Here is an 11,127-nt window from a genome sequence, read left to right as displayed (position 1 = left end):
CTCCCATTTCTTGTCCAGCAGTGCCTGCCGGAACTATCCTGATGACAGGGGGTAGTGGACAGGCTGGAGTCAAACTTGCCACCTCCCTCAGCAGGCCTGAGGTGGAGACGGAGGCAGGATGACAGGTGATCAAGTTAAAATCTCCCTCCTTCACTGAGACATTGGGCCTATTTCTGGAGAAGACAGTGAGGCCCCCCAATCTTCATCCCCCTGTCCCCACCCGTGTTACACCAATAAACCTTTCAAATCTCCTCCTCATCACCGCTCACTCTTAATATACCGGAATCAGGCCGTGTGCACTCATTTCTAAAGCCGACCTGATATGGTTCAGGCCCCAGTTGGGATGGAAGAATCCAGCCTAGCTTCTCTGATGTTGAAGTTCACATCCCATTCTGTACATTTATCAGTATCTTTCCATATCTTCTCACTGTCTATCTCTGTCATAATTTTAGGTTTAGGTAATGTTTAGGTTTACCATTGTGCCACCGAGTGCAGTTTCCATTTCTCAGTGAGGAGTTACAGTGCCACGTTACACTATCTCAGGTGTGGCACAGCAAATATTTGAACACTTTCCAGCTCTTCCTGTTGGCTCTCAGCCACTAATTAATCAGCAGTTATTTTAACATCATTAATGGTCCAGCCAATCAGATTTGATTTCAATAGCACCGTTGATTGTCAGTCTGTCTATATATTTTTGCAGTGACATTTGAAACCTCATCACAAGAGACAACTGCGAAAAGGGAGGTAGGAATGGAGATAGGAAATTCCCACTTTTAAATGGAAATCTTGATCTTAATGTTGAATTTTTTTGTATTTTAGGTTTGTGGAAATAACCTTCACTTCAGTATGATGCTGATTGGAGTCTTGCTGCTGGCTGCATTATTCAGCGGTGATGTGGCAGGTAAACTGAAATAAAAACAGAAAATGCCGGAAAAACTCAGCAGGTCTGGGAGCTTCTGTGGAGAGAGAAACAATGAATGTTTTGAGTTGGGGTGACTTTTTTTCAGAGCAGATGCGGGGTAGAAATGTGATGGGTTTGATACTGTGGAAGAGAGAGGATGGAGCAGGGTGATCAAAATGGAAGGTCGGGAACAGGCTGGAGCTCAGGAGAGATTTGTGAAAGATGTCATGGACACAAGGCAAAGGGAGTATAATGAGTGTGTTAAAGAGTAAAGCAGATACTAATAGTGGCCTGAAATTCAGAATGTGTTAATAGCTAAAGTCTCAGAGAGCAAAATGTATGAACATCCTTTGCTTTCAGTTACAGACTGGTCCCTGAGGGGAAAGGGAAACTTAATATTTCAAAATGGAGGAAGTTGTTGAACTCTTTGTTAATCCAGAAAGTTTTAAAGTGCCTAATCGGGAGATGAGGTGCTGTTCCTCCAGTTTGCGTTGGGCTTTACTGGACCATTGCAGCAGGTTGATGATAGAAATTTTGAGCTTGAGAGCAAAATGGTGAATTAAAACAGATAGTGACAGGAAGGTCTGGGTCATGTTTCTGAACTGAGCAATGGTGTTCCACAAGTGTCACCCAGGGCCTGATTTTACCAATTGGAGCCTAAGGGCCGGATCTAGGTGTAATATGGATCCGAGCCCGGAATCCTCTGTGCCGGGTGCCTATACGCTTCTTGCCGGCTCTGATCCGATCTGAGCTGTGGGCGGGGCTTAGCACTGCCAGAATGATCAGAGTTCTGAACTGCGCACGCGCACTTTGAAAAAAACCTGAAACAGCACGCCCGGATGCGAAAGAGAAAAACAGCAGAGAGAGCGGGGGTGGGAGGGTGAGGCAGGATCTGACCCCCCCCCAGGGACACAGGCCCCCCTGGCAGACCCAACCCCCAACAACAGGGCCCCACTGGGAGGCAGGTCCCCCTCAGCAAAGCACACCCCAAACCTACCTCGATTGCTGCTCTCCACCATCCTTCCGACCTGCAGTCCTTCAAGAGCCTGCAGCACCTTCCTGGTCTTCTATTGGTGTCCACTGGAGGAGTGGGGGTGGGCTGAGATGGATCTCTGGTTGTGGGGGGGGTGCTGGAGGATGGGGGGAGGATGGACTTGCAAACTGAAAATAATGTAGCATCTTCTTTGTGCTGCCTAATTATCTATGGGAAAGGAATTAATCTACAGTGTCCTTGTGATCAATTAGTGAGCTGTGTGTCCCTGTAGCCATGAGCCAGGTGCTCAAATGTTCAGAGTCATGTGGTGAACTTGGAAGATTTGTCCCTGTGGTGGAACTTGGAAATAAGATTCAAGGAGAGTACCAAATCTGGGAAATCAACCGTAATGAAAAGAAATTTGTATTAACAACTCTCCTCTCTCATTCCATGGCAGATGTGCCCCTACTTATGTATGTGATTTGCATGGGCAACGTTGGGTGCAGCTAATCTGCCTCTGGAGCAGCCCTCGATCCTTTCTTTCATTTTGTTTTCATTTGAACATTGCACAGATAATGGAAGATAATGTCAAAATTATAATCGCAGGAGCTAAAACCCCGACAGTCAAGAATTTGGGAAAATATTTCAAAATATGAATGGGCAGATATATATTTTGAAATATTTTCCCAAATTCCATCCTCCCCCTCCATCCTCCATCTCCACCGCCCCCCCCCCCCCCCCCCGAGCTGAGATCCATCTGAGCACGCTCCCCACCCACCCCCCAACCCCCCCTCCTCTGGCGGATGCCAGTGGAAGGCCAGGAAGGTGCTGCAGGCTCTCGAAGGACTGCAGGTCAGAAGGATGGAGGAGGGAAGCAGTGATCGAGATAGCTTGGGGGTGTGCTCTGCCGAGGGGCTCTTGGCTCCCAGCAGGCTCCAGTCATGGGAGGCGGGGTGGGGCCTGCCTCCCAGGGAGGTCCGATCGTGGGGGCGTGGGTCTGCCGGGGTGGTTAGCGGGGGTTCTGCGAAGGATGGGATTTGGAGATTCCCCTGCAGAATAAGAATCGGCTTCAGATTTTTATTTTGCAAGTTGCTCACAGCACGGATCCTGAACGGACCCAAAGACAATAAAGTGGGATTTGGCAGTAGAGTTGGGCGCGGTTCATTAAGTTGATTTAAGTGCATGTTAATACATTTAAATCGTCGGGCCGCCCGATTCGGACACAGACCGGATCCACACCCAAATCGGGTGTCGGTAAAGCCGCAATCTGCTCTCATTTGGGTGCAGATTGCGGTAAAGGCCCGGGCCCGAATTTACCACGATTTTGCGGCTGAAAACGGGCATGAATTCTTGGTAAAATCAAGCCCCCGTCTGTGTTTTAGTCTCTCCAGTGCAGACAAGACCACACTGTGAGCAGCGAATGCAGTGGACTAAATTGAAAGAAGTGCAAGTAAATGTCTGGGGCCTTAGAAAGTGAGGAGGGAAAGGGGCAGGTGGTATACCTCCTGCGATTGCAGCAGAGGATGTTGTGGGAAGGAGATGAGGTGGTGGGGTGGTAGAGCAGTGTCACAAAGAAAATGGTTCCTTTCGGGTTTGTAATGAATATTGGTGATCAGTCTCTCACCAGAAATGGAGACAGAAGTCAAGGAATGAAGGGAAATGTTGGAGTTGGACCATGTGAATGTGAGAGAGAGGATTGAAATTAGAAGCAGACATGCATAACTGGGGACCATGCCAGCAGTCATAGAGTCATAGAGGTTTACAGCATGGAAACAGGCCCTTCGGCCCAACTTGTCCATGCCGCCCTTTTTTTAAACCCCTAAACTAATCCCAATTGCCCGCATTTGACCCATATCCCTCGATACCCATGTCACTGTCTAAATGCTTTATAAAAGACAAAATTGTATCCGCCTCTACTACTACCCCTGGCAACTTGTTCCGGACACTCACCACCCTCTGTTAGGGGAAAAAAAAATACCCCTCTGGACACTTGTATCTCTCCCCTCTCACCTTAAAATTTGCCCTCTAGTTTTAGACTTTCCTATCTTTGGGAAAAGATATTGACTATCTAGCTGATCTGTGCCCCTCATTATTTTATAGACCTCTATAAGATCATCCCTCAGCCTTCTATGCTTCGGAGAAAAAAGTTCCAGTTTATCCAGCCTGTCCTTATAACTCAAACCATCAAGTCACGATAGCATCCTCGTAAATCTTTTCTGCACTGTTTCTCGTTTAATAACATCCCTTCTATAATAGAATGACCAGAACTGTACACTGTATTCCAAGTATGGCCTTACCAATCTCTTATACAACTTCAAGATGTCCCAACTCCTGTATTCAATGTTCTGACCGATGAAACCAAGCACGCTGAATGCCTTCTTCACCACTCTGTCCACCTGTGATTCCACTTTCAAGATGCTATGAACATGTACCTCGTGATCTCTTTGTTCTATAACTCTCCCCAGTACCCTACCATTAACTGAGTAAGTCCTGCCCAACCTACCAAAATGCATCATCTTGCATTTATCAAAATTAAACTCTTATCTGCTATTTGTTAGCCCACTGGCCCAAATGATCAAGATCCCATTGCAATCCAAGATAACTTTCTTTGCTGTCCACAATGCCACTAGTCGTGGTGTCATCTGCAAAATTACTAACCATGCCTCCAATATCATCATCCAAATCATTAATATAAATGACAAATAACAGTGGGCCCAGCACTGATCCCTGAGGCACACCGCTGGTCACAAGCCTCCAGTGTGAAAAACAACTGTCTACAACTTCCCTCTGACTTCTGTCAAGAAGCCAATTTTGTATCCACTTAGATACCTCACCCTGGATCCCGTTGTTGTGGGAAAATTACCACTTCAGAGTCAGACTGGGGGTGCAACAATACAGTTTTATTTAACGAAGCTTCGTGGAGAAAAGGCACTGGCACTCCGCAGTGCTGGGCAGCTACCTTCTCTCAACAATTCAACAGGAGCGGTCCATCTTTAGACCTTTTACACAATAGATGGACCGGACACCATTAACACATCGTTATAATCAAATGGGTGAATGATCGTTTAATACATCGTTATGGACAGGAGCATTTCAATATTGCACTGTTCCATTAATGGATACATTTCCTCTTTATCAATGACTTAGTTTCAGCCTATTCATAGAGTAATTGGTTTTCCTGCATTTATGTATTCCTGTTCCTAATTATGACTAATCTCCCTATCAGACCCCATTGTCCCAGGACTATCTTTACCTTTAAAGTGCCTGGCTTCCTGCAGTATTTGTTCCCTGTATGTTTAATTCAAATAACTGTCTGTCCTGTATGTTTAAATTTCAAGTAGTTGTCTGCATTGGAAGTCAGTGCCTGCTTAATGTCTTTTAACCCTTCATGTGCTGGGCAGCTATTTTTATGTCAGTTATCCATCTTTATGGTTTTTTTTCCCATCATACCTGAAATTTAACCTTATGCAATAACTTACCATGCAGTACCTTGTCAAAGGCCTTGCTAAAGTCCATGTAGACAACATCAACTGCACTTGCCTTCATCTACCTTCTTGGTCACCCCTTCAAAAAACTCAACCAAATTTGTGAGACATTATTTTCCACTCACAAAGCCATGCTGACTGTCCCTAACGTGTCCTTGCATCTCTAAATGCCTGTAGATCCTGTCTCTCAAAATACCTTCCAACAACTTACTCAATACAGATGTGAGGCTCACTGGCCCAAAGTTCCCAGACTTTTCCCTTCAACCCTGTTTAAACAAAGGCACAACATTTGCCACCCTCCAATCTTCAGACATCTCACCCGTGACTACTGATGATTCAAATATCTTGGCTAGGGGACCCACAATTTCCTCCCTAGCCTCCCACAATGTCCTGGGATACACTTCTTCAGGTTCTAGGGATTTATCATAATAGCAGTTTTTATTTGCAGGAAGTGATACAAGCTAAAGGGGAAACTGCTCAATAAGAGAACAAGTTCAGCCAGGTGGAGGATGGAGACTGTTCAGGCCTCTGTTCAAAGACGAAGAGGTGGGGATGGAGGTGAAGCGGGATTGAATGTCCATGGTCAAGTGAAGGCAGTTACGGTCAGGAAATTGTGGATATGATGTAGAACATCAGAGGAGTCCCGAATGTGGGTGGGAAGACGTTGAAAAAGGGGAAGAGAATAGAGTCAAGATAGAAGAAAATTAGTTCTTTGGGGCAGGAACGGGCTGAAGCAATGGCTTCCGCAGGATAGTCCTGTTCGTGGGTTTTGGGAAGGAGGTAGAAGTGGATTGTGTGGGGTTGGCAGACTATGAGGATAGAAGCATTGGAGGGAAGATTTCCAGAAACAATGAGGTCAGTGACAGTTCTGGAAAAAATGGCTTGATTTCCGATGGTGGGAATATTGTTCCAGGGAGGGTGAATGAAGTGTCTGAGAGTTGATGTTAAGTCTCTGCAAGATAGAGGTCAGAAAATCAGATAACAACAGAGCCACCCTTGTCAGCAGGATTGATAACCCTGACTTGATAACAAAGTCAGGGTTGAGTCTGAGAGATCGGAGTTCAGCAAGTTCAGAAAGAGACAGGTTAGACAGGGTGAGACAAGCAGAGTTATTAAGATGGTCAATTTCACACCAACAGATTTCAATGAAAAGATCAGGAACAGATAAGAGGCCAGAGGGAGGGCTTCAGTTAGCGGGAGAGTGCTGGACACGGGTGAAAGGATCAGTTGAATGGGGAGAGGAATCCTGCCCAAAGAGGTGATGATGGAAGAAGAGTACAGCATTGTGCTGAGCCTGAAATTCATTGAGGTGAGGGTGGAAAGAGATAAAATGGAATCATTTGCTGAGTGCAGAGTGTTCAGTAGCAGAGAGGGGAAGGTCAGAGTGCACAGTGACTATCGGCAGAGCTGGGATTAGAAGAAGGGACGGGTTTAGTGGGAAGGGAAGAGCTGGAGGGACCCAAATAGGCTGGAGACGGTAAAGTTGCTGGAGCTCACGTTCCTTAAAACCTGAGTTCCTGCTAAGATGTCAGATGAGATGAAGATTGAAATGGATCTGGGGTCAAGGACAGCTTTTGGAATAGGGAGAGTTGGTGCTGCTGGAGAGAGGCAGGTAAACTGATTCTATTTGCTTCAGAAATCAATGACAACTAACACAAAATGAAGATTTAAATTGGCAGCACAGGTGGTGTATCCAGATAATAGAAATGGGAATAAGGGGGCAATCAGACTGTCCCGGATAACTACACCTGTAGGAAGTGGCTGTTACCTGAGGCACAGCAGCTCAGAGTCATTGAGCTGAAGTGTGGGTTCAAGACTCTCCAACAGAGGGGAGGGAAGGGGAGGGATACCCACAGAGCTTTCTCCAGTTCATAATAAAGCACATTGCAGGAAGAGGATTGTGTGTGTGTCTGTCAAGAGACCAGAGGAGGCAGAGAATTGGCCCCACAACTAGTCCTTGCTGCCTGTGAGGATTAGGATGCAGGCTGCAGTATTCACTTGAGGGGAATCGACATAAGCAGATGGGGAAGATGGGAATGAGGTGATGTGGTGCTCGGGTTAGAGGAAGTAAACAAAGTGGGAGGAGATTCCTGGGGGACAGAAACAGAGACACTGACGAATTGGAGCAAAGATCCTCTTTCTGTTCTGTAACTTCTTTATAATTTGATGTAAACTTGGTGTGTGAATGCAGTCAGGTGAAATATCCCACTCCCAAAGCTGGTCTTGTCTATCATGTACTCAACAATTTCCAGCCCCATGAATGAGAAATAAACTGTGAATGCTGTGATGATTACAACTTGTTTTAATCTGCAGCTGATCCTGATCTGAATATCGAATCGGAGAATCTGACGGAAGTGAATCAGGACCTTGAGGAACGTCGTTTCTCATGGGGAAGATGGTGTAACGGTGGTGTGTATCGTTTTCGCCGTTGCTACAAGTTTGTCAATTATAAACTGTCTTGGGTCGATGCAGAGGTAAGTCCCTACACTTGTAAGTTATTCAAGTATCTGTTTCTCAACGTGTCTGAATTTGACCAAACACAGAATGAAAGAAACTAAAACAGAGGAAGCACGACTTACTTCACACCTGACTTTACCAAGTTTCCATGTCCGAAAATGGGCACAACTCAATGGTAAAATCGAGCCCTTGGGACCTTGATTGAAAATTCAGATACAGATCAGTGGAGTTTGGATTATACACATTCCACCCAGTTCCACCATAACCACTGACCAAAAGCTGAATCAAAAGTTGTAATTTGAAAGAATGTTTTGAAGGGGAGAGAAATAGAGAGTCAGGGAGGTTTAGAGAGGGAATTGCATAGATTGTAGCCAAAGCAGCTGAAGAGCTGGCTGCTAATGGTGGAGAAATTAAACATCCGGATTGGAGAGGGTAGAGCTGCTGTCAGATTGTAAAGCTGGAGGAGATTCCAGGGGCAGAGGTGAGGCCATGGAAGGATTTGAAAACCAAGGTGGCTTCATTGTTTTTCTGTAGCTCAGTAACAACAGGGATGATGTGTGGAAAATAGGAACAGCAGTAGGCCTTTCATTGCCTCTTATGTTTTGGGACTTCAGCCTCTTCTGCAGCAAAGAGCAAAAGAATAGGCGGCCACACCATGGATTACTGAATCAACAAGTCAGAGTTTATTGAGATCGGTGTTGTTTCATCACAGTTGGATGGGAGAGAGAGAGAGAACCCTGCGAATGATGTCACAGCACACCATGTGACTAATCACAGAGATACACTACTTTACAATACATAACACCCTCAAACCCGTTTCACCATTGAAATAGGCCACGGTTGATCTGTATCTTAACTCCATCTGCCCACCACAGTTTCACAGCATTCAATCCTTGTGTAATTTTCCATTGCCCCTCAAGTGTTATTAAAGGAGTGAGTTTCAGATTTCCACCAAGTTCTGTGAGTGGATCATTTCCTGACATCATCCTTAAAGGCACAATGCTCATTTTAAGATTACATAATAGTTCCTCCATCTATCCCACCAACTCCTTTCAGTATCTTGGTTACCTCAGTCAGTTCACTCCATAATCCTCCAGCTCAGTCTGTCACTTATTATTTAATCCCTTTAGCAGCAGAGTTATTCTGGTGAGCCTGTCTTTAATCTGGGTAATTGTCTGTAGCTCTCCTGTTAATGATTTCTGTGCTTGGATTCCTAAATCTCTCTGTTTTGCATCACTACTTACACATCTGAGCTCAAACCAGAGCCATTTATTGTCTAACTTATCATCTCCCGTAGCACCAAGTTGTTAAATTCCAGTGTGGTTGTCAATGAGCCTCTTGATCTCCAAATAGAATTCTGGATAGAATTTAATGATATTGAACTGACAGAGATTAGCAGTGGCCTGTCATTATGATAAATCTGCTAGTGTGAATGTGGTCACTTTGCAGTGACATGGACCGTGGTAACTGTCAACATCTGTACTGATAGCTGCTGCATGGGTAAAGATTGGAGAGAACAGGAAAAACACCGGATGAACCCACAGTGTTTGAGCACAAACCCAGGCCAACATCAGGTTACACGCAGAAGGTGCTGAAATTTCAATCTGATGGTTTGAAGCCACAATAAGATTGGTTCCTAGTAATCAGTGTCAGTGTGTCATCAGTCACTGATGTTTAGAATCAGTCCTTATCAGGATCTCAGGCATACAGCGGGAGGTTGTAGTTTTTTGTTCACATTCTGCAAAAGAACAAAGTTTATCAGCATATTGGAGCAAAACCATTGAATATGTTCAATGTAAAAAGATAACAATTTTTTTTTTTAAAGCTGTATTGCCAATCTCTGGGTCCGAACGGCCATCTTGCCTCCATTCACAGGGAGAAACAGAATAAATTCATTGGACAGATGATACGGAATATCAAGGGAACCCTTGTCAGGACTTGGATTGGTCTCCATGACATCTTTAGGGTAACATTTTTGAGTTTTTGCATCATACTAGTTCTGGTAAACAAGAAATACAACTTAAAATGAAATGATTTGATATTTCCACAGGAGAAGAAGTTCCTTTGGACTGATGGATCTCCAACAAATTTTGCAAAATGGGGTAGGAATGAACCCAATAACTGGCAAGGACGTGAAGACTGTGTGCATACTGGATTTAGTAAGTTGATGTTGATAAGTGCTACTGTTTCCAACAGGAAAATAATTCCAGACGAATAGACCAATGGATGAGAATCAAAGTGGGGTCCATGTGATTGAGTTTTAGACTTTAACAGAACTCTATTTCCTGCCCCTCTGGCAGTCACCCTGCAGGTGAAACTGTTTACTGGGGGAGAGTACATGGGCCCGGTATTGTAGAACATTTATTGGATCAGTGCTGGGACCTCAATGATCTGGAGAAAAATGTGGGTGATCTATTTAGTAAGTTTGTGGATGACATGAAGATTGTCGGAGTTGCTGATTGCATTCTCTGACAATCCCCAGCACAACCGGCTATAGATAGACTGGAGAGGTAGGCACAGAAATAGCTGATGGAGTTTAATCTGGACAAATGCGAGTTGATGCATTTTGGAGGATCAAATTTAGATGTGAATTATACTGTAAATGGCAGAACCCTTAAGAACAGTAGCATACAGAGGGATCCGGGTGTGCAGGTCCACAATTCCCTAAATATGGCAACACACGTGGCCAAGGTGATTAAGAAGGCAAATGGCATGGTTGCCTTCATCGGCCGGGGCACTGAATACAAGAGTTGGGAAATCATGTTGCAGCTACGTAAAATCTTAGTTAGGCTGCATTTGGATTATTGCATGCAGTTCTGGTTCATAAGAACATAAGAACATAAGAAATAGGAGCAAGAGTAGGCCATCTAGCCCTTCGAGCCTGCCCCGCCATTCAATAAGATCATGGCTGATCTGTCGTAGCTCAGTTCCACATTCCTGCCCTCTCCCCATAACCCTTAATCCCCTCTCTTATCAAAAACCCATCAACCCACGTCTTAAAAATATTTAGCGAGGTAGCCTCCACCACTTCAACGGGCAGAGAATTCCAGAGATTCACCACCCTTTGAGTGAAGAAGTTCTTCCTCAACTCCGTTCTAAACCGCCCCCCCTTTATCTTGAGGCTGTGCCCCCTAGTCCTACTGTCCTTTCTGAGCGGGAAGAGTCTCTCCACCTCTATCCTATCCATCCCATTCATCATCTTATATGTCTCAATGAGATCTTCCCTCATTCTTCTAAACTCTAACGAGTACAAGCCTAGTTTATTCAGCCTCTCCTCATAGCTCAACCCCCTCAACTCCGGCATCAGCCCA

At 45.0% G+C, this 11,127-nt stretch overlaps 1 protein-coding gene across 1 annotated transcript; it reads left to right on the top strand.

The window, feature by feature from the left end:
* Positions 1-662: 662 nt before the first annotated feature.
* LOC145355621 (lectin-like) lies at positions 663-10,034 on the top strand. Its single transcript, XM_080207865.1, has 5 exons — positions 663-744; positions 820-901; positions 7,673-7,833; positions 9,642-9,782; positions 9,867-10,034. Exons 2-5 carry the CDS (start codon positions 847-849, stop codon positions 10,032-10,034), a joined length of 525 nt encoding a protein of 174 aa, XP_080063991.1. The 5' UTR covers positions 663-744; positions 820-846.
* Positions 10,035-11,127: the final 1,093 nt, after the last annotated feature.

This window comes from Carcharhinus amblyrhynchos, chromosome 19 (assembly GCF_965287045.1).
Source record: "Carcharhinus amblyrhynchos chromosome 19, sCarAmb.v2.hapA, whole genome shotgun sequence".
Lineage (NCBI taxonomy): Eukaryota > Metazoa > Chordata > Chondrichthyes > Carcharhiniformes > Carcharhinidae > Carcharhinus > Carcharhinus amblyrhynchos.
This window is presented reverse-complemented; position numbering and strand designations above follow the sequence as displayed.